General features: G+C 52.6%; 2 protein-coding genes across 2 annotated transcripts; both read right to left on the reverse strand.

Moving 5' to 3' along the window:
• Positions 1 to 149: 149 nt before the first annotated feature.
• GOT2 (glutamic-oxaloacetic transaminase 2) lies at positions 150 to 13,546 on the reverse strand. The gene is made up of 10 exons (XM_084215250.1): positions 13,412 to 13,546; positions 7,938 to 8,094; positions 6,640 to 6,768; positions 6,225 to 6,284; positions 5,942 to 6,103; positions 5,407 to 5,511; positions 4,379 to 4,529; positions 3,553 to 3,718; positions 2,467 to 2,617; positions 150 to 1,984 (listed from the first exon to the last, which is right to left on the reverse strand). Exons 1-10 carry the CDS (start codon positions 13,477 to 13,479, stop codon positions 1,862 to 1,864), a joined length of 1,272 nt encoding a protein of 423 aa, XP_084071376.1. The 5' UTR covers positions 13,480 to 13,546; the 3' UTR covers positions 150 to 1,861.
• Positions 13,547 to 15,154: 1,608 nt separating this feature from the next.
• CALB2 (calbindin 2) lies at positions 15,155 to 21,156 on the reverse strand (the record flags this gene model as incomplete). The annotated part of the gene is made up of 11 exons (XM_084215242.1): positions 15,155 to 15,271; positions 15,508 to 15,579; positions 15,806 to 15,859; positions 15,979 to 16,018; positions 16,224 to 16,279; positions 16,377 to 16,454; positions 16,559 to 16,615; positions 17,464 to 17,544; positions 17,646 to 17,735; positions 17,924 to 18,000; positions 21,066 to 21,156. 11 exons carry the CDS (start codon positions 21,154 to 21,156, stop codon positions 15,155 to 15,157), a joined length of 813 nt encoding a protein of 270 aa, XP_084071368.1.
• Between the last annotated feature and the right edge of the window lie 5,073 nt (positions 21,157 to 26,229).

A 26,229-nucleotide genomic window follows, 5' to 3' on the forward strand; every position in this document is an offset into this window, starting at 1 on the left:
GGCTCCGCCCTGCCCGCTGCACGCCGGGGGTTGTAGTCTAGCCCCGGAGGCGGGGGAACATCCGAAGGGGAAACATCGCCCTTCGGGTAACCCGTCCCAGAGGCTAAGTCTGCGGGGACCTGCGGCAAGGAGAGGGCAAGAGACCGGGCTGTGCTCCAGGGTGCTTTTATTGTACAGAGAACGAACAGAAGAACGGCCCCACGCGGGTAAGAGGGCAGGAGGCGGCAGCTCCAGAGCCACGCAGAACCGGGGACCACAGCACAGGAACCCACAGCGCCGTGGGGCAGCCCCTACGGCGTGTGCGGCATGGAAAGCGGTTTATTGCACAAAGGACAGCAAGCAGCGGCTGTGGGCATCGGGCCAGTAAACAAGCGGCGTGGGAGCGGAAACCTTCTGTCAGGGAGCGGCGGGAGGATCCAGCCTTCCAGCAAGTCTGGCAACAACGTGCACTAGACTGGGACAGGTGCACCAGACTGGACCTGTCCCAGCTCCAATGGACACACAGCTGCCCTGGGCAGGAATGGGAAATGAGGACTGCTCTGCTAAATACCCTGGTATGGCTGCAGAGGGAAGAGGTGCCTGTGGATGGAGACAGCGCACAGACTTAACACGTAATGCCTCCAGCTCCGCCTAGGGAGGCTCCACTCCATCATGGGGCAGTGGCCAAAAAGGGCCCTACATGGGATTCTCAGATGAGGGTTTCACTGGTCATGTATGATCCCCTATGCTAGCATGGCCCTGAGAGGGAATGTTTGGTGCACGGCAGGGACAGGATCCAGCTGCACAATGACAGGATGAAGTCCCCAGCTCAACATAGCCATGCACCAGTTTATTTGGATTAAAAATCAGAGTCCAGTAAGTCACAGGACCTCAGGGACACTTGGCTTAGAAGGACAGAATGGTTTTTGAGTCATCAGCTCAGATTTCTCTCAAGATCTCTGTTTTCTGGTGTCACCAGATATGTGGTTGAACAGAGCAGAGAGGGATGCCCCACACCTCCACATGAGTGGCTTACTGCAGGGCCAGCCTCTTGGTTTACAGACACTCAACAAAGACTGCAGGGAGAGCTGCTGGAGGTAAAGGGCTGGACTGCTGGGCTTAGGACAGGAATGGGGCAAGGCAGAGACCACCAGAGAGCAGTTTTCAGAGGAGATTGTTATTGCAGAGGGGAGGGGGGGAGGGTGAGAAATTGTTTCACCTCCAGGTACGAAAGTGAGACAGGTTTAAAAGAGGGACAATGGTCTGCCCCACGCACTGATGCCACTGTGAATTACACCTGAAAGGAGAGTCCCAGATGGAAAGAGCGAAGCCAACGACGGAGCAGAGTTTGGTAGTGAGAAGTCCTCAGAGCTGTTTGTCAGAGGACAGCTTTGGTGCTGCCCAGCCCCAGGCTGGGATGATGGAGGAGGATGGAGCCTGCTGGCAGCAAGGACTGGCTGAGGAGCTTGGAGGAGCACACCAGAGCAGCCCACCCAGCTCCCTGCCTGCTGCTGCTTGGGCCAGCAGCCAAAAGCCTCACAAAGCCTTCTCATGGAGAAATGTGTGCGGAGAAGCCTTTGGTGCCTACACTGGTAGGATGGCATTGCTAAGCATTTGCTTCCTCCAGCATAGATAGATGCTGGGGCTGATGGAGAAAGGATGGACAGCAGGGAAGAATGGCTGTGACGAGCAGGAGCCAGCAATTATGTCCCTGCTCCACAAGACAGGGTGGATTTGACAAGGCTTCTACAACTCATCTACAAGATACATTCGGCAGCGGCTTCAAGTGCTGTGGTTGAAGTATTCTGCTTGTTTCTTTTCCCTCCTCATCTTCGACTGGTGAGGAAGGGAAAGCCACCAGCTCCAGGGCACCCCTTTGTCTTTACTTTGTGACTTGATGGATGGCATGAGCCAGGTAACCCACATTGCCTGATGTAACTCCCGCCACAGAGATGCGTCCGTCCTTTGTCATGTACACTGAGAACTCCTTGATCAGCCGCTCCACCTGGGGTGAAAGAACAAAGTTCAAACTGCAGGCCAACCTCTGCTGTGTCACCAAAGTGCATATTTACCCAGCTTGCTGAAACTCAAAGCAAACTGGCTGCCAGCAGACAGGGCATCCCACTACCTGCAGAGTACCCTGTGCACCAAGAGAGATGCTGCTCAGCTCTCAGGCCAAGCAGCAACACTGCAGATGTTCAGCTGGAAGAGTCACCTCACTTGAGCTGACCTTTAAGGTCACTTTAGAGCAGCACCCAGTGACTGCTTGCTTTGATAGACATGACAGCTACATTTACTTTCAACCTCCCCAAGTACAGCAGGGAACAGAGCAAGACTGGGGTCCCCATGATGTACCAGTGCTTAGGGCTTGGAGGATGTTCTTTCTGAGGAAGAAGTGCTTACAAGGGCTCATTTTGACATCTGCAGTCAAAAATTTACTGGCAAGGACTGCAAATGACACTTAGAGACCACTGGAATTGCATTTACCTGCTCAGGCTTCAGTCCTGTGAAGCAGAACATGCCAATCTGGTCAGTAATGTGCTGCCAGTTGTGGGAGGATCCCTCTTTCTTGAGGTTGGACACCAGCTGAGTCCTCATGCTGATGATCCGGTCAGCCATGCCCTTCACCTCTGTGAGCCTGAGAAGCCAACCCAGGAACCATTCAGAGCAGGGCTAGAACACACCAATGTTGCTCTTCCCACCCCAGCTATTGAAAATCAACCTCTCCACCTAAATGCATGCATAGAGGGATCATAGAGGGATGCAGAAGAGCATGAAATGTAGCTCCAGCTGGGGGAGCTGCTTCATTCTCCTCATACCAGAAGGTGACCTCTTTTTATTTATTCCATTGCTGTTGGACACTACTACCAGAATATAGACATTTCTCACATCTGAAAGCCATGGGTCAGTAGGATGCCTCATGGCAGCACTACTCAAACCCAGACAAAATAGTATCTACAGATAAACCAAGAGTGCAGGGGTAGCACTGGCAAACAGGCCCTGCTCCGAAGCAGCACAGCTAGGAAATGTCTCTGCTGGGCACTGGATCAGGCACAAGTGTCAGGCTGCCAAAAGAACACAGCCCCCAGCAAGGCCACAGCGCACTGCCAACCTTTGTTCTGCCAGGCCAGCTGCTGGGAGGGACCGGGCACCAGGGGGCTGGGAAAACAGCACAGGCTGATGCCAGGAATCAGGCTTAGGGCATGAGGGTTACATTCCTGGGTCTCATTCCCAGGGGGCTTATGCTTCCACTTCTCCCACATGAAACACACTACATGGCTACCACCTCAGACTTTTATGCTTCTTGGATAGGCAGCTCCTGCAGCCCTCAATCATTCAGGAGCTTTAGCCCCTCCTTTACGCTGAGCTTTCTTCCTTGGTAACACAAGGAAAACCTGTTTGTGTCAGGTTAAACTGACACCAGCTGATGCCAGGACATAAGCAGGGATTTCTCCAGAGTAAATATGGTTCTGACTGTTGCTGAAGCTAAGCCAGTGACAGCAGCACACAGTAAGCACAGCACAGGGCTGCACAGAGACCTCACTGTCATGAACATTACAGATTTCTCCTTACCACTCCTTCCGTAGGTCAGGGGTGTTCAGGATCATAGAGGCAATGCGTGCTCCGTTCACAGGTGGGTTGGAGTACATGGGGCGGATGAGGATCTTCAGCTGGGATTCGACCCTCTTGGCTTCATCTGGATCACTGCAGATCACTGTGAAGGCACCCGCACGCTCTCCTAAGAGAATCACAGAATATCTAGAGTTGGAAGGATCATTGAGTCCAGTTTTTGGCCCTGCACAGAACAACCCCAAGAATCCTACAATTCCTGTGTCTGACAGCATTGTCCAAATACTCTTAAGCTCTGTCAGGCTTATGCTATGACCACTTCCTTGAGGAGCCTGTTCCAATATCCAATCACCCTTTAGGTTAAGAACCTTTCCCAAATATCCAGCCTAAATCCTTCCTGACACAGCTCTATGTCATTCCCTTAAGTCCTGTCACTGGTCACAGAGAACAGATGCTGCCATTTGAGAGGAAGCTGATGCCCATGATGAGCTCTGCCCTCAGTCTTCTCTTCTCCAGGTTGAGCAAGGCAAGTGTCCTCAGCTGCTCCTCGTATGGCTTCTCCTTTAGACCATTTACCATCTTTGTTGTCTCCTTTGGATACTTTCTGAAAGCTTTAAATTCTTCTTATACTGTGGCACCCAACACCACACAGCTGTAGGGGATTCCTGTTCTCTAGAAGGGTCTCCACCAGCTCCTAATGGGTTATTCCTGCTCAGCACTGCAGGATGAACACAGGCAACAGGAAGACACTGGCTGCTAAACCTTGCAGGTACTGGGATCCCACCAGCAGCCTGGATGAAATGATTTCCTTGTCATGTGCCGTACTCACCGTACAGCCCCATGTTCTTAGCGAAGGACTGTGACAGGACGATGTTGATGCCCTGCTCGATGAAATACCGCACAGCCCAGGCATCCCGGTTGATGTCCCCACTGGCAAAGCCCTGGTAGGCCATGTCAAAGTACACGAGGAGGTTTCGTTTCTGCCAGCAAAGATGGAAGAGAGTGTCACAGAAGCTGAGTGACCCTCCAAGGAGCAAGGCAGCAGGCTGAGAAAAGCCATGCAGACAGCGGTCTGTCCACCTGCAGCGATTCTCCTCCAGAAAGAGAGCCATTCCCCTTCATTCACCACCGGGAAAGCAGCCCAAAACCTCCAGCTACCCAGCACACATCAAAACAGCAGTTAAAGATCCTCCAGGGCATTTATGGGATGTGCAAGTCTGGCCCAGAAAACAGAAGTAAATTCAACAGTAATAAAATAGTCTACTTCAATGTCTTCTGTATTATCAGTTTCCAGGAAAATCACCTGGCAACTCTTTAGTCAGCTAGGCAGATACCCCAGATACACTGGTCCTTAGATCTACCCTTCTGTAGGCCACAGAGATGACTTTGATATCTACCAATTCTCAGGACCCTACTAAGGCCAGGTATCTCCAAGCCAAATTTCACTGGCTACAGGCTTGATGGAGCAGCAGGAAGGAGGAGAAGACAGAACTTGTCCTTATCTATTTGCAGCTGAAGCTTGCAAGGAGACACCAGGCATATGAGAGATCTTCCAGCACTTTTAATACACCAGCACTGGGTGCTCTGCTCCAGCAATCACAGCTCATGCTTTCAACCCTGCTGCTCTTCTTTCAGGTCTCCCTAGTCTAGCTTCCTGGGAAGGTGCCAGCAGAAAGCCCAATGGTCAGCTAGAAGTTTTCTGGGTACATTTGGCTGGCTTCTGTCAGGAACATGACACCCATCCTGCCTTCAGGGAAGGGAATAACCTTTAGCGAAGTAAAGACCAGGTGGCACCCATGAAAGGCCAGAGATGTGGTATTCCCAGGAACTGCACAGTACCCTTGGGACATTGCTCACCTTCACTGTAGCTGCCAATTCCTTCCATTGCTCTTGCCGGGGATCCACCCCAGTGGGGTTGTGAGCACAAGCATGTAAGAGGATGATGCTCTTCTCTGGAATTTTCTAAGGAAGATGTTATAGAGAATGAATCATCAATGATATCTGCGCATTCTCCTCAGCAGATGAGCTCTGTGAGACTTCTAGCCTTGATTTAATGCCTTCAGGCATCACAGAATGATAGAATATTCTGAGCTGGAATGGACCCATAAGGAGTCCACCTCCTTGGCCCTGCACAGGACAACCCTGAGAACCACACTATGTGCCTGAATTGTTCAAACACTCATTGAACCCTGGCAGACTTGGTGCCTGACAACTTCCCTTGGGACCACGTCTGAATATCCAACCACCCTCTGGGTGAAAAATCTCTTCTTAATATCCAGCCTAAACCTCCCCTGACACAGCTTCATGCCACATCATCACATATAGGGTAAAGCAGTATCACCACCAGTTTCCCCACATGACCTCCCTTCTTCCAGGCATGGAAGGCACTCACAGAAATGTCATCCATGGCTCCAGAGAAGTCAAGGCTGCACGTCTTGGGGTCATAGTAACGATAAGCCTGAAGCTGCATGCCAGCATCACGGAAAATGGGAGTGTGATTGCCCCAGGACGGTTTGGGTAGATACACATCACGGCTGGCTTTGAAGAAGCGTTGCTGGTCAATAGAAAGACACAGTGTTCAAACAGTTTGTATACATACAAGCAGTTAGAAAACTGTAAAAATTCAGCTCTGATCAAAATACGTCCTTTCCTTCCACTGCTGGCCAGGCACTCACCAAAAAGTTGGCTCCAATTCGCAGAGATCCAGTCCCAGAAATACCCTGCACAGTAACATACTGCAAGAAAAGAAAAAAAAAAATCTGAGTCTGAGTAGCCGTGTTGTGTTACAGGGAGAGTGCAGTCATGATGTCAGCACTGGCAGCAGCACACCAAAACAGGGACAAGGGGCTGGAGGGACCACAGGGATCAGCATCTTCAACTCCAGGGCAGGGAGTTGGGCCCTCTGGCAAGGTTAAATCCCCTCCTTGGACAGGACTGTTTCACCCCAGCCTTCAGAAAAAGCAGGGATCCTTGGGGCAGACAGCCCACAGCTCAGAAGTATCAATTCCCCACCGGTTCTTCCACATTTGCTGAGCACCCACACACAAACCATGTGTCCTCCCTGCCCTCTGTGTCCTGGCCTCTCCTTACCCGGCCGCTCTTGAAAGCCTCACTGTTTTCCCCCAGAGCCAGTTCTGCGGATGCCCGGGTGAAATCCGCTAGTCCCCCGATGGGCAAGTACTCCTTATCCATCTTCTTGGATGCTATCATGGCCTCTGCCTGGAAGGGAGGACACAAGCTCAGCAAGGAAGGCATCACCATGGAGAGCATGATGGACAGCTGAAGGTTACTTCTCTGCATATTTGCTTGCTCGAAAGGGGCAAAGGTTGGTTTACAGGAGTTTCTCTGCAGGGCTCCAAGCAAGGGGCAGCAGTAAACATTTCAGATAAAACCCCGCAGCCAACAAAGCCCTCAGTGGGTGACACTGTTGGTACAGCGGAGCCAAGGAAACCTGGCACCAGAAGAGAGCACCACTTCCAGCCCATTACAATACAATGCTGCTGCACTAAGACACACACTTCTTTGTCCAAGCAGGAATTGTCCTGCAGGAAAGCAAGACTTGAGTGTTTCTGAGAGGCAGATATCATCTCTACATAGGAGACAACCCCAAACCAGGTAGGGTAGCGAAACTTTTGCAGGGCCTTGTCATGCTGGAAGTGGCACAGACCCTGGCAGCATTCACATACCACTAGGGAACTGTCCCTGTGACACCATCCAGGCTCCCTGGTTGTGACCCAGCTGCACAGAGAGAGGGAGGGCAAGGGATAGCTTTAAACCCCACACTGATGAGACACGTGGAAAAGGAACTCGTCCCTGCACCCTCCTTGTCAGTGCAGCCGATCAATGCATGTGTCAGCTGCCAGCTATTTAACAGCCTATTTCTACCCCTACAGCCCTAAAAGACCCCATAATCCCTTCAAGGGCAATGTCCACACCCAGCTCTCTGGGCTGGAGTTTTAGACTGGCTTATGGAGAAACTGGTAGTATCGGCTCAGCAGAATTTCTAAGAATAATCCACTAAGGGGCCAATGTCAGCTCCTCCCTCCCTTGTGGCGTGCCCTAAACAACATCAGCTTGTTCAAGAAACACCTTGAAGTTCAGAGAATAGGTGCATTGCAGGGGTCATAGAAGTCAGCAACAAGTTAGAGTTACCTGAATGGGAACAGGACATGTATTTTCTGTTTTGTCCTGTACTACTTAACGGCTCTGTCATGTCTCAAAAGCATTAGTCCTGCTAAGGGAGACATCCACGAATACTGTCCTGCTCTGTTAGAGACAGAGCCTATTTTAAGGATCAACAGACAAAACTTGCTTAGTGACCTTCCCCTTCCCTGACTCCTTCAGGGTATGTGGCACCTGGATCTGGCCCTGCCCAGCAGCCAGCTCACCTTGCGAACACAGTTCAGGACATAGGGCTTCCCGTTGTCATCCCGATACGCCCCCACTCCCAGGTTCATCTTCTTGGAGTTGGTGTCACGCTTGTAAGCTTCTGTCACCCCCAGGATGGGGTCCGGGGGACCCATCTCCACATGGGACCACCATGAGCTAAAGGGAGAAACAAGAAGTTAAGCATGAGGCTTGAGAACTGGGAAGAGATGTGCACCAACAGAAACCCACAAGGGAAATTGTGTCTTTAAATCACTGAAAAAGGTAGTGTTCAGAGAATTATCCAAAAAACCAACCAAACCATTGAAGTCACATCATATACTGCAGAATGGGCGAAGAGCCCTCAGTTCATTGTGGTTGAAGATAACTGACTCCCTCTCAGTCATTGGCATGTTGAAATGCTCCTGTTTGCCTTATGTGCTGACACCACAAAGAGCCCAGGAAACTGGAGCCTTGAACTCCTATGCTCTGGACAAGTGCCCAGAGCCTGCACGTGGGATTGCACAGGTCATTCCCCTCCAGGGAACCTTGGCCAGACTCAGGCAATTGCACAAAAGCATGAATATGGAGTCTCTTCCAAACTCCTGGAAAGGCTGTAGTACATGAAAACCAGTTTGTTTTTCTCCCAGCATTGGCTGACAAAATAAAGGTATTTCCACTCTCTGCCCTACAAATTCTGCCTCCCCTGGTGTTGTAGACGAATGCTGTTTTCCAGGAAATCACAGAAGTTTGTTCCCCTTGTGACAAGTGACAAGCTCCGATGTGAAGACCCTTCCCCTGCTGTCAACCACAAAACCTCCCTGCATCAGGAGGAGCTTTGTGTTCCCCCAACACAAGGAGCCACCTGCCTCTGCCTGGCTGGCAGCGCACCCTGAAGATGGAGAGGCTCTCTTAATGTCAAGGGCAGAGCAGACCATGCTATAAAAAGAAACCTGTTATTTCCTTTGGCCACAGTCTCTGCCCTGTCCCATGTCCAGGCTTTGCGGGCCTGCAGACAGTGCAGGAGCAGCAGTGTGGTGTTTTTTAACCTGCCTGACAGAGGGATTTGGCTGTCACAGCCCCCTCCTGAAGGCATTGCATGCAGCTCTGAGTGTCCTGACTCACCACACAGGTCACCCAGCTCAGTGGGGAACAAAGAGTGCAATACAAAGCAGATTGGGTTTATCTCCTGGAGGACAGAACTCAAGCCTTGATTGCTGAAGGAGAAACACACAGACAGAGAGACATATCAGCTTTACTATGCTTTGCTGCCCAGGAAAGGCTATGTCATCTGATAAGAGATCCTTTCCCAACTTGGGAATGCTGTCCTGGGGCTGGTCCGTGCCCCAGGCAATGCAGGCAGCCTGGAGCCAGCCCAGGGCCAACCAGACCTCCTGCTGAGTGTGTAGTGCAGACTGTAGGCAGATACAGGTCTGTGGGCAGTGGGGCCACCCAGGTTAAGAAAGCTTTAACTGATCAGCAGAACTCACACAATCATCTTTCCTCTCCACTCTGTCCCAGTTTTAGGACCATTTAGGCCAAGTTTCCTTACTACAGAAAAATTTTGCAGTCTCCCATGTATGTAGATTGCATCTCATGGAGCCTCAATCCTCAATCAGACTAATTTCAGACAACCCTCTGTACACTATTTCCAAATGTAAAAAAAAAAAGCCTGTTACTCCTTTTGACAGGCTTTGAGGAAGAGGTAGAGCCACCTCAGGTAGTTTAAAAATGGAAGATGTGCTTAACGGTTTTTAGACCACAAACTAGTCTTAATTACCTCTTAAGTATAGGATTAGCTTGGAAAGGAGGATGAGTCAGAGATGCCAGCAACACACACCCTCCAGAGAAGGACAGGGGCTGCAGCCAGTGTGGAGGGAGTGACCTGGGGAACCAACCTGAGCAGGACACGTCAAGGGGACTATCAGGGCAAACTCCTGCTGCGGGTTCAGGCAACTTTGGACAAACCCCTCCCAATGTGCTCCTGGCAATGGAGAGGCAGAGAAAGAGAGAAACAATGTGCAGTAGTGTGGCTTTCTTCAGTTTACTTGGTCTAGGATTATTTTGGTATCAAAGGCTGCAGGAGCCTGGCCACCTATTTTAAAGAGCTGATACTTTGGAGATGGTGACAGCACCTTCTTTCTGCTGGGCTTTTCCCCAAGCAGCTTACAGTGTTTGGGGTATTTAGGTCCCGATCCTACTAAGGCTTAGGCAGGTCACTGAGCTCTAACATACTGCAATTAATGCTGATCCTGCAGGCATTTACCTAAGCTGCAGCACTCCAGAGAGTTAAGTACTTTTGTTCTGAGCCGGTTTTTGTGTTGGCTTAAGGCACCAAGAGGGTAGGTTTAGGGCTTATTTTCCTGTTCTCAGCATGAAGGTTTCCAAGCGAACAAGACTCCTCTGGTGTTTCCAGGAGGTGAGCTTGCAGGGAGACAGGAGAAAAAAGCCTAGGCTGAGTTGTCCAAACATATCAGGATACCAAAGAGATCACAGAGGCAAAGTTTTCCCAAAGGGGTTTGGGAAAAAGAGATCTACTAGGGGTCCAAGGCCACAAACCCTAAAACACTGCTATGCCCCCTTACTGTTGTCCCTGCACTGCCTTGTATTTTATTTTGAGCAATTAAAAGAACATTGGGCTTGAATAAAGGTCAAAGCTATAAACTGTACATCTCTGCCAGGCCAGAGGTATTCAGTGCAGAAAACTAACCAGAGGTAAACTTAAGCTGGGGTTGAACTACCCGAGGGATACTCAATGTAAGCCAAAGGAAGCACATTCTCCAGCTACAGGACTTCCATACAGAAGGCCCAGTAAGAGTTTAGATGCTCATCAGAGATCTAAATAGCCTCTGTACTCTTCAGCCATGCTGGTCTTCTCAGCTGGTCTAATGCACAACTTCAAGTGCAGTGGGACAGAGAAGGTGGAAAAATGCACCAGGAATTGCATAAATTTGCAACATTTTTCAAAAATATATGTGGAACTTATGCCTCAAGTGCACAGACCTAAGAATTGCTTCAGGACTCAAGCCAAACCCGGAGAGCAAGCGTTTACAAGCCCAGTGAAGGCTTCCATGTGGAGAGGCCAGCCCACATTCCCTGAGGTACAGCCACATAAGATACCGGATTTCAGAAGCTTTGCCAAAGCCCCCACAGCAGTTCTGCAAGACAGAGCAGAGCAAGGGGCCAGAGGGGCCAAAGGCTGTACGTAAACCACATCTAAAGCAAATATTTACACATGAGCAATGCCAACAGGCTGCTGGCTACTACAGGGCCTTTCAAGCCTACAAATTCCTTGCCCCAGTGAGCTTCGGATAAGCTTTCCACCAAGAAAAGTATTTAAATAGCTGTCTTGTGATAGATCAGAGCAGCAGCCTGAGTTATCGTCCTAATTAGCATTTGTGTGTCAATGGAGCTGTTTTAACCATTTCGTATCTCTTAACCTCTGTTCTGCTTTCAGAAAAAGCATTCTCAGCACAGATTAATGACAGCAGCTGGAGCACCACATTGTATTGCTGAAGATAAGGAAACAGAAACTGCTAATCAGTGCTTGGCTTCCTTTGTTGCATAATAAGCCACTATTCCTGAACAGAAAGAGGGGGCTGTGCACAGAGGCTCCTTACTTACAAAACTTAACAATCTCTCTTGGATGACCTCAATGCAATTTGGTACTTTACAGTTTGCTGTATAACAAGCATGAGAAAAGCAAAGCTTATGCCAGCAGGCTCCATACCTTTCACAGGCCTGCTATAGTCCATGGACACAAAATACAAGTTCTAGACAGCTGCTCTTCTGTCCCTGCCGAGAAGAGCCAGAAGGCTGGCTTAGAAGCAGTAGTCACTGCTGGAATAGAGATTTAAAAAAACCCACTGCTTTCCTGCTCTGATGTAAGCTGCAAACTGTTTCTTAGAGACTTCCCCACTAGTGAGGGCCAGGAGTCAAAGGGTTCTAGAGAGCAGCAAGGCTTCATCCAGACCCCTCTGCACACTCTGCTTCTTGGCCACCTGGTCTCAGTGATGTTCCCAGCTCCATGGCTCTCAGGTCAGCTGTACTTCATGGAAACTTGGATGTTCTGGGCTTTTCAACAGCTCCAGCTTCCTTCTATCCAAACCTCTGCTGACCAGAGACAGCAGAATCCAGAGCTGCCAGTGTAGGACTGGTCCTCACAGAAACACTCTCACCCTGAGAGAGTACAAACCTGCCAGGGTTTGTACCCCTGAGAGCACAGCTCCAGCACAGCCAGCACTACTCCCACTCCATTTCATGGATCATGGGGTCACTGCAGACCTGCTGCACTGTGCATGAGGCCACTGCACAGTGCAGAGGTCCCTTTGGTCCCACTACACAGGTCAGCCAGACAGCACCACCTCAGGCCCATTTCACAGCACACAGAATCCTGGAATGGTTTGGGTTGGAATAGACCTGAAAGATTACACTGACCAAACCCCTGCCATAGACAGGGGCACCTTCCAATAGACCAGGATGCTCCAAGCTCTGTCCAACCTGGCCTTGAATACTTCCAGGGATGCTACAGGCAGTTTCTCTGGATAACGTGTGCCAGGGCATCACCACCCTCACAGGGAAGAATTTGTTCCTAATATCTAATCTAACCCTACCCTCTGTCAATTTAAAGCCTTTCCCCCTTGTCCTGGCACTCCATACCCTTGTCAGAAGTCCCTCACCAGCTCTCTCCTAGGCCTTTTAGATACTGGAAGGCCACAATATTAGGTCACTTCCAACCTGGAAGAGCCTTGTCTCTTCCAGGTTGAATAACCCCAGCTCTTTCACTCAGCCTTTCTCCATAGAAATGGTGCTCCATTCCTATAATCATCTTTGTGGCCTCCTCTGGACTTGCTCGAACTTGTTCTTCTTGTGCTAGGATCCCAAAAGTGGATGCAGTGCTGCAGGTGGGGTCACAGCAGAGCAGACCAGAGGGGCAGAATCCCCTCCCTTTACCTGATGCCTGCATTGCCGGTGATGCAGCCCAGGACACTGCTGGTTTCTGCGCTGCGAGCGCACATGGCCTGGGCACGTCCAGCCTCTCATCGACCACATCATTCGTGCCCCGAAGCACAGCGTACATCACTAGCAGCACCCCAACCAGTCATTCAAGGCACAGGGTGTCCCCAACCCATCGGTGACGGCATAGGGTGCCCCCAACCCGTCGTTAAGACACAGGCTCCCCTCGGCCCCGTTTCTCGGGGCTCCCCGGTGCCTACGCGCCCTCCACACCGGCGCCTCAAGGGCAGGCGGGGGGCGCCGGGCTGGGCCGCAGCCAATCAGAGCGCGAGGACCCCCCTCCCCAGCCAATCAGAGCGCGGTCCGTCCCCCCGGCAACCCCCATCCATCCCCAACGCGGCGTCAGCGGCGGGCCGCACGGGGGGACTCGCTTCCCGCAGCCTCCCCCACCGCCACCTCGGAGCGGGGCTCAACCGCGGGAAAACCCCTCCGCCGGCACCGGCGGGCGGCCCTAGGGGCTGAGCCACCTCTCAGCCCTCACCTGGCACGGGAGGCAGCGGCGGCGAGGCGCGGGGCGGCGAGGAGCCGGCGGCTGTGCAGGAGCGCCATGGCGGCAGCGGCAGTGGTGGCAGCGGCGGGCGGGCACTTCACACCAGGGGCGCCGCCTGAGCGCTCCGCCCCGCGCATGCGCCGCCGCGCCCGGGCACCGCCTGAGCTGCCCCCTGGCGGCCGCTACGGGTCAGTGCAGCCGCGCCGCTCGGTCCGGGGCAGTGCTGGGCAGTGCTGGGCATTACTGGGATATGCAGGACTCGACTGGGATGTATTGGGCCATGCTAGGCTGTACTGGACCATCCTGTACCATGTAATACGGGCTGTACTGGGCTGTCCTACACTGTACTGGGCTGTAGTAGGCTGTACTGGGATATGGAAGACTCAACTAGGACATGGTCGGACATACTAGGCTGTGCTGGACCATCTTGTACCAGGCTGTACTTGGCCATACTGGGACATACAGGATGGCACTGCACCATACTAGGCTGCACAGCGCAGTACTTGAGCTGTATAGGTCTGCACTGCACCATATGGAGCCATACAAATCTACCAGGGCAGTCTTGGGCCTCAGTGAGCTATGCAGGATTGTAACACACTGTATGGGATTCTACAAGGATATACAGGGCTGTACTTCGCCATATGGAGCTGTACAGGACTTTACAGGACCGTACTACACCATACTGGGCTCTATGGGGCTGTACTTGGTTGCCCTGTGCCATTCTGGGGTGTACAGGCCATGTGGAACTGTAAAGGTCTGTACTGGGCTGTGCTTAGCTACATGGGTCTGTACAACATCACACAGGTCTGTATAGTGTGGTACTGGTCCATACAGAAATGTATTGAGCCACAGAGGCATACACAGGGCTGTACTGGGCCATGCTGGGCTTTGTGGGGCTGTGCTGGGCCATACAGTCCTGTATGCCTGTATGTGCAGCCATACAGGACTGCACTGTACCATACTGGGCTGTTCTGAGCCATACTGAGCTGTGTGGGATTTTACTGGGCCATAATGGTCTGTACAGGGTTGTACCAGACTGTACATGTCCAGATGGGACTGCCCTGCACCTTGCTGGGCCATACAGGCCTCAGCTGGGCTGCACTGGATAGTACAGCAGTGGGAAATGTTGCACTGGGACACCGCCAGCATCGTCACCCTGGGACTGGTTTCCAAAACTGGGAGTGGGGGAAACAACCCTTGGGATGTCCCAGAGGCTTTGGCAGGGTGTGGGAGGGGTGAATGGGAGGGATAAGTGGGACACCACAGTGTCCCCACCCAGCTTGCCAGCACTCTGCCCCCCAGGGATTTTCCAATGACCCTCATTCCATAGGGGCTTTCCCAAATGCTCCATCTCTCTTCCCCACCCAGCAGCCATGTCCTCTGTCGGATGAGAGTGTGTGATATCCCCCTCCTCCCTGTCAGCCCGCAGACCACCATGGGATGGAGAAATAGGAGCTTCAGTCTAGCAGTACTTGAATTTATTAGTAAACTGTTCTTTGGTAAATGATAAAAACTCAAGAGACCAAAGGAATGGAAACAACACCCCCGCAAAGAAAAAAAAAAAAAAATCATTAAACAAACCAGGCAGATGGAAAAAAAAAGTTTTCCCCCCCAAATGGGATTTTAGCAACCTACAGCAAACCCAAGAGATGTTGAGGGAGCTCTGCAGTGATGGGGGCTCCCCTTTGTGCTTGTTTTCGGGGAGGAGGAGCATGGGCTGTGTATATGGGGGTCCTACATGGGGGGCTCATTGCAGAGCACCATCTCCAGTTCCTTGCGGTAGAGTTTGCCCCCATCGGAGAGGTTCATGATGCTCTTCCTGTAATTGGTGAGCTGCTGGATGTTCATCTCCTGTAAGGCATGGGGGACACTGGGGGTGGGCATCCCCTTTCTCCAGGGGGAGTACCCCCAGGCTGAGATTACACTCCCCCCAGTTCCAGTGCAGCTTCCCATGAGGATGCAGGGTCAGCACTCGGACCAGCATCTCCTGGTACCCATGGAGCATGGACATGGAAAGATGCTGCTGGGAGATGGGAGAAGGAACTGGGGGGCTCTGGGGGTGGCATCCAAACTCTGCCCCCACTTACTTTCTTATTCTTCTCATACAGGTCTTTCAAAAGTGCATCCAGCTCATTCTCATCAATGAAGCCATTTCCATCCTGGATAGCGTGGGAGGGACATCAACAGCAGGAAGGACACAAGCCCTGTAATCCCCCCTTGGACATGGGCATCCCCAGACCCTCACTCAGCACAGCCAGAGGTAAACCCAGTTCTCCCACCCCGAACCAGAGCAGGGAATTGCCCCAACCAAAACCATATGATTTGGGGTTATTTTTTGCCAGGTTACATTTATTTGGGGTGGTTTCCCATGAGCTGGCTCCCTACCTTGTCGTAGAAGGCAAAGATGGCATTGAACTCATCTGAGGACAGCTTCATTCCCTGGGAAGTGACAAGGGAATGAGAGAGGTACCAGGTATGAGAGAGGGATTGGAGGTACAAGCAATGGGAATGGGTTGTTTTTGTTGTTATTATTAGCAGTAGGAGTAGTATTATGTTACCTGAAACTTCAGAAGAAAGTTTTCTTGCACAGGCAAAAGTCTGAAAAACAAGAAAGGCAGGGAAGAGGGGGAAGCAGCCAGAAAAAGGCATTGTCTTAAATCACAGTAATGTTTTGCTCAGAAACATGAGTAAGTTAAAGAGGAAAACAGTTTTCCCTGGAAGCTGGAGCAGACTCTTCCTAAACATGAGCATTTCAGGTGTCTTTCCCTCCCCTGCTCTTCCTTCTCACTGCCCATGACCTTACCGGGACATCTCAGAGAGACCCAGCTTGCCATCACCGTTCATGTCGAACATCCGCAGCTGTGGGGATACAAACAGCACCCTGTCACCCATCACCTCCTCCTCTCCTGCCTGCCACCCACCTGGGTGAGGACACAGTGCCCCAGGTCCCACTCACGATAGTCTGTGTGTACTCCTGCAGCTTGGGCTCGTCATAGGGCCGGTTTGCCTTCTTCAGCAGGTCCGACAAGAAGCCCTGGGAGGAGAGGATTTTACTGGCTGTCCCCATCCCTGGCTGTCCCAGCAGGGATGTCCCACTGGCAGGGACCCAGCCCAGCCCACCCTATGCCCACAGCACACCTTGAGCTCGTTGGCTTCGATGTAGCCGCTGCGATCCGTGTCGTACCTGCGCCAAGCCTGCAGAGGGACTGCCATGAGCCTTTGCAGGGGCTCGTGTCCCCCACTCCCCCCTGACGTGTGTGTGTGTCCCCATAAACCCCTACTGAGAGTGTCCTCCACTACCCTAAAGGAGATGGGGCTATCTCACAGCTCCCACTGGCATCATCTGCTCTCCCTTGGGGCTAGATGCTTTTATTCAGCCCCACACCAAGAGTTCAAGCACCTTTATCCTCATGTCAGTATGCAAGACCAGGCTTTAATATTTAATAATATTTAATTGCATCCCCCAATTAAACAATAGTGTCTGCTTACCCCCCCCACCCCATATCACCCGTATCACAAAGTGCTCCTCTTTCAGTCTTCCCCTCCACCCAGGGTTCAGTTTCCATGTACAAGCTCCTTCCTTTCCACGATGCTGCACATTCCCTTCCACCCCCAGCTATGTTTTATTCCCCATCTGCAATTTTTCTCCCACCTGTGTGGGTTCACCCCATGCAAGGGCACCCCAGCAAGGTTGTGGGGTGGCCCAGAGCAGTGTTGGCGGCTTTGGCACATGCCTTAGGCACTTAGGAGCAACCATGAGGGGAAGTTTACAAAAAAGCCCCAGATCCTTGTAGCTCACCTTGCCTGGAGGTGAGGATGAGGCGCTTGACTGCCCTAAGAAGTATCCAAGGGGTGCTGAGAACTGGGAAAACTCACCACTCCTGCTCTTCCCTAAATCAGCACTGCCTCCCAGTGCTGAGTTAATGCCAAGAGTTTTGGGGAGACCAGGGGAGGTTTGGGCAGTTCAACCTCCCAGTTGTTTTCCCTTGGTACAGCTGGATTGAATTCCCTGGGGATCCCCCAGAGCAGCCTGTCCCACTCACCTCCATGAACTCTGAACTGGAGCCCACATGCTGGCGGAAACACAGCAGAAAATTCTCCTCCGTGGGCAGAATCTGGGCCAGCTGTGGGAAACACAGGCATGGTGGAATGGTGGAATGGTGGAGGGGAAACATGAGCATGGGGGCGGAACACCCTGGGGTTGGTCTGGTCCAGCACTGCTCACCTCGGCCATCTCGATTTTGCCATCCGCATTTTTGTCATATTTGTGCATAAACTCCTTCATCTTGTCACCCAAATTGTCCTTCTTTGAGTCCTGCCAGCAAGGAGAGAGGGAATGGGAGCATTTTCCCCATTCCCTGTGCTACTCTTCTCTTGCTTTCTTTCCAGAAGAGTCCCAGTCCCACTCATGAGTGCCCAAAGGAGGTGGGGCTGACATGAGTGTGAGTCTTTGGGCACAAGGGCACAGGGAAAGGAGGGAGCAAACCCAGAAGATGCTCTTACCACACCGGCCCCCTTTCTTGCACTTTCCAGCTCCTGGAAGAAATTTTCCAGCTCTTTGCCTTCAATGTAGCCATTTCCTGTGGGAGGAAAAAAAATGCAGTAAGACTTCCACAGTGTCAGAGCACAGGAGGAGAGGGACAGATGGTCCCAGGGGACACTGCACTTGTTCCCTCTGCACCAGGACATGGCTGCAAGGCGACTGTGGCAGCAAGGAAATGCCAGCCAATGTTGATGCTGAGTGTTACACATACTGGTGATGCCCAAATTTGCCAGGTGACACAGCCCTGGATTTGTCCCTTACACTCATTTGTGGGGCACAGGTGACTTTGTTCATCTTGGTCTGTCTTGCATTTTCTGTATCTGATGCTTCAGTCAGATGCCGTAAATAAAGGCACCCCATCCTGTGCAAGCATCTCCCAACCAGGACTGTCTCCTCTCAACCCCCTTTGGGGTCCACAAGGGCAAATGGGGAGCAGAGACCTGGCGCAGCATCCCTCCATCCTGGGTGCAGGATCAGCTCCAGGAAGGGGTGACCCCACTGCCAATCTCCAGCATGGCCAGGGGCTCAAAAGATCCCTGTCCTGTGTACCTCGTACCTCTCACTGCCAGTATCTGTGCTGGGATGTGGTTCCCCTGGAACCCGGGGTATCTGTAGCCCTGCCCTGCCTGTGGGATGCTTGATGGCTGGATGGCTCAGCCACACATGGCTCCCACAGTGCTGGTCCTTGGTGGCTTTGGGGGTGGCTGCTGTGCCTGGAAGCAGCAGGGTCACATCACAGTTGGAGACAGCAGTGAAGACACTGGCTCCATGGTGCTGTCAGGCAAGGTGTCACCTCCCTGCCAGAAATCCTCCCTTCCAAGAACATCTGGACACAGCAGAGGGATGTTGGCCTTTCCCCTGAAGTGCCTGGGTGAGGGATAGTCAGGGCTCTTCCTTGTGAACATTTCTCCCAGGACTGCTCTGCATTTCATCCTCTGGAGGCTTGGACCACATCTCCCTGCTCTGTGCCACCTTCGGCATTATCACCTGCAGGCTCCCCAGCAGCACCTGCTCCCCACTGCAACACAGCAGCTGGAAATAACCCATCCACATCCCAGCTCAAAGCACTGGGGAGATCCCAGGGTACCTTCCTCTTTGGTGACCACATCCCAATGGATGAGCAGCATCCTTCCCAGGAGGGGATGAGGGACTTGGGTGATATTGGGGTACTGGTGTGACCCACTGAGGTACTTTGGCTTCCTACTGCTCTTCCCAGGGGCTTTGCTTTTATGGGTGCAGGAGAACCCGGAGTGGCTTTGAATTCAGTTGGGGAAAAAAGAAAAATCAATAGGATCTTTGAGCTGGGAAAAAAGAAAAAGGCCAAGAAAAGCTGTGGCCAGTAGCTTGGCTTCCTCCAAGCAGCAGCTTGGACAGGTCTGATCCATGTCCGCAGAGCAGCGGGATGTGGAGTGTCATGGAAAATCCCCTCTGGAGAGCCACAGTCAGTCCATGCAGCTCCACCTCAGAGCCTCCGGGCAGCTGTGGCTGGTAAAGTGAGGACATCAAAGACATCCAAGGGGACATCTCTGGGGCATGACAAGCCTTGAGGGGAAGCGGCTCAAGGCGTGGAAGCCACATTGAAGGGGTTTAAATGCAGGGATGAGCTTGGGTGAAGTAGTTCCATGCAGAGCAGAATGAACCCCATGTCCCTCCATTGGCACAGGGAAGCAGCCAGGGCTGTTGGAGCTCCTGCCTGGTGCAGCTGAGCATTGTCCTTGTCAAGGCCACCTTCCTTCCCAATGCCTGAGTCCCTCCTCTCCTGGGCACCTGCCGTGCTGCAGCTCGACAGCCTTGCCCTGCCTGGGGGCCGTGGGCCAAGCTGGATCCGTGCCTACCGCGGCGTTTTGGAGATGACAGAGCACATCCAAGGGCACAGTGGGACACACTGCAGGGAGGCAGCTGGACACCCACATTGGGAGATGCCCACTCCCACTGGAGTGCCACCTTCCCAGCCCCTTGGTGGCTGCTCCAGTGCCAGCAGTGACAGTGACCTGTGTCTGTGTCCCCGATGCTGTGAGGCTGCAGGCGGGGGAACCCCAAAACGCAGCCAGGAGCAAGCTGAGCTCCAGTTCCAGCAGTGCAGCTGGGGAGGCTACATGACGCAGTTCCCAGGAGGTTTTTGGTCCCCAAACCTCCCTGCAGGAGCAGGAGACTCAGTGAAGGACAGGAGCTTTCCCCTGGGCTGCTGTTCCCAGCAGGCTGAGCCTCCTTCATGGCACCGCAGCACTGGAAGAAACTGTTTTCCCACAAAACAATGTTGGTTTTTGCATTTTCCCCCTTTTTGGGGCTGACAGTGGTAGAAACAGGGATGTCCTGCCCAGATGTGACTCCGTGGGAAGGTGACATCCCCATAGTGGACACAGTTTTTGCCAGCATCCCTGGGGAGAGGTTTGGGGAGACTGGAGAGCAGGCAGGCAGAGACCAAGCACTCCAGACGTGGAGGGACTGTTCTTTAGCCTGCTCCGGGTGTGGGACACCCGCTCTGGCAAGGGGGTGGCCCTGGAGCCGCGCTGCCCCACTCCTTCCCGGTACCAGGTGTGGGGCACTGCCGAAGCGGGGAGACGGAGGGGACCGAGGGTGGACACTGGACACCCCGGGAAGAGCAAGACGCCCAGAGCAGCACCCAGAAGTGACACCAGCCCCGAGCGAATCCCAGCTCTCAAGGCACCTAGGGGACGTGTCAAGGAGACCCGGGATATCCCGGGCTCAGCGTCCCATGGGCTGAGGGCTCCCAGTGGGGTCCAGTTCTGGGGCTCCCCGTCCTTTCCCGACGGAGGGGTCCTGGGAGACCGACTGCTTCCCCGACCCCGGAGCGTTAACCGACGGGGCTGCGCTGCGGAGACTCTCCATCACCCCGGAGACTCTCCATCCTGGAGTCTCTGCATCCCGGGGGCTCTCCATCACCCCGGGGGCTCTCCATCACCCCGGGGGCTCACCCGTTAGCCCCGGGCTGCGGCGGTGGAGGCTCTATCCTCCCCTACGGGGATGTCCAGGGACTCTTCACCACCCCCCCCTTCAGCCCCGCGCCCAGGGATGCTCAGCCCGCTGCCCTCCCCGCCGGTTTTTTGAGGAGCGAAGTGTCCCGCGCGCCCCGGGACTGACCGTCCGCGTCGAAGTGCCGCCAGATGTCGAGGAACTGGGAGGCGGTGAGCTCGGCCAGGTGGAGGTGCGGGGCCTGCTGCGGGCCGGCCATCCCGCTCCCGATCCCGCTCCCTATCCCGCCGCTCCCGATCCCGCCGCCGCCCGCAGCCGCCTTTTATACCCGCCGCCGCCGCGCCGCCCGCCGCCGCCAGAGGGCGCCGCCGCCCCGGGACACCGGCCGGGCACGGCGGGCAGCGGGACACACGGACAGAGGGACAGCGGGACACCGGGAATAGGGGGCACCCGGACAGCAGGACACTGGGACAGAGGGATATCGAGATATCAGGACACCAGAACATCGGGATACAAGAACATTGGGACACCAGGATACCGAGATACTGGGACAGCCGGACATCGGCATACCAGGACATTAGGACACTGGAATACCAGGACGCTGGGATACCGAGACACAGGATACTGGGACACTATGGGAGCGGCACTGGGCACTGGAGTCAGCAGCCCGTGCCCTGACACTTGTCCCTGCCTTGTCACCTAACCCTACTCTCTCACTGACCGCTGTCCCATGGCATCTCCTGCCCTGTGTCACCTATCCCTGCCTTGTGCACTTACCCCTGTCCCACATCACCCACCCTGCTTAATGTCACCTACCCCTTTCCTGACACCTAACTGCCCTGTCACTCTGTCCTGCTGCCTCCTCCTGCCAGTCCCTCCATTCCTTCCTCGAGTCCCTGCATCCCTTCCTCTGCCACCGAGTCCTACCCCAGTCACCATGTCCATACCCTGTGTCACCACATCTGTGTCATTGTCCCTCTGCCTCATAGAAGCTTCATGGCTTATGATTTGCTGGTCCTGGCAGGAGGAGCAGGGCAATGGCAGTCCATATGTCACCACCACCAAGGGACCATGCAATGGCCACAGCAGGGCTGTCACTTGCACCCATGGCTGGAGTGCACCCACACAAAACATGCACACTGCAGCCATCTTTTGGAGGGAAAACCAAGGAATCCTGAGATCAAGGCTCTGCCATTCCTGCTGGAACAGGGATCTTTGTGGGATAGAAGGGATGCTCAGCCCAAAACACTTCTCACCCTGGCTCCTCTTGCCGCTCACCAGCTCGTTGCAGGATTTTCTTTTCCCAAGTTTTCCCAAACGGCAGGGAAGTTTCCAGGCCCAAACAAAACAGCCACACATGGGGTTTGTCACTGGCTCCAGCGCAGCCTGCCCAGGGGAAGCGTTGCCATGGCTACAGGGAAAAAAAAATTCAGATCCAGCAAGAAGGCTGAGCTGATGGAAGTGCTTAATTAAAGATGAGAAGGCATCAGAGAAGTTTAGATGTGCGCAGAGCGGGGACGCAGTTGGCAGCAGGCAGCTGCTGGGAGTTATTCGGGGCATTGCCCATCCTGCCCGGTGCTGCTGCCTCTCATTTTTGGCTTTTGGCTGGAAGAACAGGGAGGGTGAGGTGCTCCCTCCGAATGGCAGGGGCCTGGAGGAGCTCAGTGCAGTGGAGATGGAGCCACACCTGGCTCTAATGCTGTGGGAAGCTGAGGCAGGGCAGGACACAGAGGGGAAGAGATGCTGCACGAGCATCCCATGAGGAAAGCCACACTGGGACACTGAGCAGTGCAATGGCCTTCTCCTCCTCCCTGCTGCACAACGCGGCCTTCAGGCACACATGGGACACTGAAGGGTGTCCTGTGTATTCCATTTACATTTCCTGTGGTTTGGCACAGAAATTAGTAAAAAAAAAAAGCCTCTTTTTTTCCATTATTGCAGCACAATTTTCCCCAGCAGAGCCCATTGATTTACTGTCCCACATCCTCCAGAGCAGATTTTTCCTGGGGGCTGAGAGGGGACATTCACTGCTTCTGCAGCGCTGGGTTTAGGGATGTGTCCCCAGTTGTGCCCAGGCAGGGGAGAGAATGGGCACAGGGACCAGCACTGGTCCATCAGCTGCTCCACGGGGAGCAGAGCTCCAGCCCAGCACAGGGATGGCTCTGGGTCATCAGCCATTCATGTTGCTCCATGATACCCACCTCTCTGCTAAGAAAGAGCCAAGGTTGCTCCAAGGTGGGGCCTGGGAGCAATATTTGTGTTCCAGGTGTACTCCCTCCCTCTCTGAGGAAATGCTTCCCCAGGCTGCCTCTCTGAAGCAGCTGGCAGTGCAAGAGGGGCTCATTGCTGTAGGAAAGGGTTTGCTAAGATTGAGAAAGACTTTTAGAGTGGGCTGTGAAGCTTCAGGAAAGGAAAGCACGTTGTGCTGCTGTTTGAAGCCATCTCCCACATGGATGTCCAGGCATTGGGATGTCCCTTCTGCAGGAGAAAAGGATGGATGGTTTCCTCCAGCCTTCACCCCTGTTCCACCACCTAGGCTGGATATCAGGAAAAGGTTCTTCACCCAGATAGAGGGTCACAGTTTTCACAGCACCAACCCTGAGAGAGTTTAGGAAGCATTTGGACAACACTCTCAGGGTTGATGGGATCCATTACATCAACACATGATGGGATTCTTGGGATGTCCTGTGCATTGCCAGGACTTGGACTTGATGTTCCTCGTGGGTCCACCTCAGGACAGTCTATGATTCAACCTGAACATGCCATCAGATTTTGGAAAGAACAGACCATCATGCTGCTTACAGAGCCAGGACTTAATTCAGCAACACTCTGAGATCAACCCACTGCCATGACCCACATCACTCCCCCCTGCTCTGTACATTCAGCACAGCGGGGGAGAGTTTAGTTCTTTCCTGCAAATGAAATCCTTGCAGTGAAGACCTAAAGCTTTTGGAAAAATCCCAAACAACACACCACTGTAGCAGAATCCCCTTAATTCAACTTCAGGTTTTCAATAAAGAGAAACATCTAAGGGAAATTTGATAACTTGAAGGCAAGGCACACGCTTGCTGCTGAGCTGAGACAGCACAGGTTTTTAAAAGCTTTCTGATTTACTTTTAAATAGGAAAGAATGCAAAAGGCAAACCTCATGTTAAAAAAAAAAAAAAAAAAGTGGGAAACCAAGGCTTGCAAAGGAAACAGGATGAATCACACCATCAGATTTTTTGGGTCACAGGGTTGTTTCTCAGATAATAACAGAGATCTCTACTTAAACGCTCATGATATGGTCCAGCCAAGGGCTGTGGCAGAGGTTTCTCCTCTTGGCCTCACACTTTTATGCGAATCTCACATGAAGGCATCAATATAACACCTCTGTCTTCTCCAGGGGACTGGAAACAGCAGGACCCTGTGATCTGGAAAGTTTTCTCTGGACTGATGAGCAAGGAAAAAGAAAAGGCTGGCACAGAGGATGAGACAGGCTGGCTCATGAGTCCATGGCTGTAAGTGAGTAAAGGAGGAGCTGTGCCAGCTCTGCCCTGCACTGGCACAGGTGTTCCATGTGTCCCTTTGCCACAGGTGCAGCCACATGGGACAGCCCGTGCTGGTGGCATTCCCTAATCAGGCAGCACTTGGGCTCACTGCCAACCACAGCACTGAGACAGCACGGTTCATCATGTCATTTGGGGCTCTTTTACCCCTTGCCAGGTGTCTTAGCTTTTCATGTATCTTTCAGTTTATCCCTATGACCACAATGCCCTGGACTTCAGAAGCAGGTAAGTGGCACAGAGTACAGGAATGAAGAAAGCTGAGATTGTCATTTCAGCCATGGATGTTGCTAGAAACCACCAAAAGCACTACACAAAAAGCAGAGCATGAAGGGAACTGTGTCCTGCCTCCAGCATAGATGATTTGCTGCTCTGGCATTACCACAGCCCACTGCACTTCCCAGCTGCTCAAAAGTTAAGTCAAGGTACTTTGGTTCTTGGTATTTTTTCCATAAGTTTGTCAGCCTAGTGGGATCAGTAAGAAATACCTGTGCCAAGTGCTGGTCAAATGTTGGTCCTGCTTATCCTGAGCTTTGAGTTCTGGTCCTCCAGGGATGTGGTTCTGTGGGGTTTCCCAGGGTTACCCTCCAGCCTGGCAGCTGGATGTAGGGGAAGCAGTTAAGCACCAGTGGCATTGGCACAGCAAACAAAACCAGAGTTTTCAGGATCACAGCAGGTTTTATTTCCTCACAGTTCCTTCCCCACACGTCTTGCCCATCTTGTATCACCGTATTTCAGACTTTTGGAATTCATCAGCAGTAAAAGAACCCAAAATTGTATTAGAAGTATCTCCAAAGCCAGATGAGCTCACTGTGTTTTGTATTTCCCCTCTCACCTGCAAATGAATAAGATCCTTTCCAAAGTGCCCAGGGCATCTTCCTCTTATCATGGACAGGTACAAAAATTGGGATGTTCATGCAAAGTTTGGGCCATCCAAGCCAGCTCTGGCCAGCTGAAAGAAGAGCCCCAAACTATTTAAGGGCTCAGATGCAATTTAGATTTTTTTTTTTTTTAACAGACATAATTTGCTGAAGATTTAGCTGTACTGTGATTTTCAGGTTCAATTTTAAGTTGCATTTCAGCTGTATTCAGACACAAGAGCATGGTATCTGCCTCCGGTGCAGCTGGAGAGAGGAGCAGACCTGGCCTGCTGAAAGCAGATGCTGCTGCCAAGCTCCTCATCATCTCAAACCCTGCCTGAGAAGTACCAGCACAACAGCAGGTTTTTTTGGATGCTTCCCTTCACATCACAGCCCAGCCTGACTCTGATTAATTAATGGAGTTTGCTGAAATCCCAGCCCTAGCTACTCTGGCTGATGCTAGCTACAGCGAACTGCACAGCTGCCTTCCACTCCCACTTGAGAGACTTTGTATTTACCAAGTATTAATTAGATGAATGTGAAGCACCATTTTCTAGGCAGGGGAAATTATCTGCTCTCTCCCTGCCCTGTAACAAGCTCATACTGGGACAAGTCTGAAAAGGGAGCAGGTAGAAGTGGCTCCTTCTTGCTCTGCACATCTGCCACTTTTCATATTTCCCTGCTTGTGCTGCCCCCCTTGACAAGCACTTCACTCCTGCTTGATCTGGAAAGGGAACAGCATTGTGCAAGATGGAGCTGGAGCCTCTCTCCCTTTGCAGATCACCACCAGAACTGATCCCAGAGACTGTCCTGATAGTCAGACCCACAAAATGGGAAGAGCTGCTGTCTCTGAGGGCTCCTCCAAGTGCCAGGAGCTGCTGAACAAGTGAGCCTGCCAGGAAAGCCCAAGAAATTAATCCTTTCCCT

The sequence above is a fragment of the Fringilla coelebs genome, assembly GCF_963513975.1.
Source record: "Fringilla coelebs genome assembly, chromosome: 14".
NCBI classification, from domain to species: domain Eukaryota; kingdom Metazoa; phylum Chordata; class Aves; order Passeriformes; family Fringillidae; genus Fringilla; species Fringilla coelebs.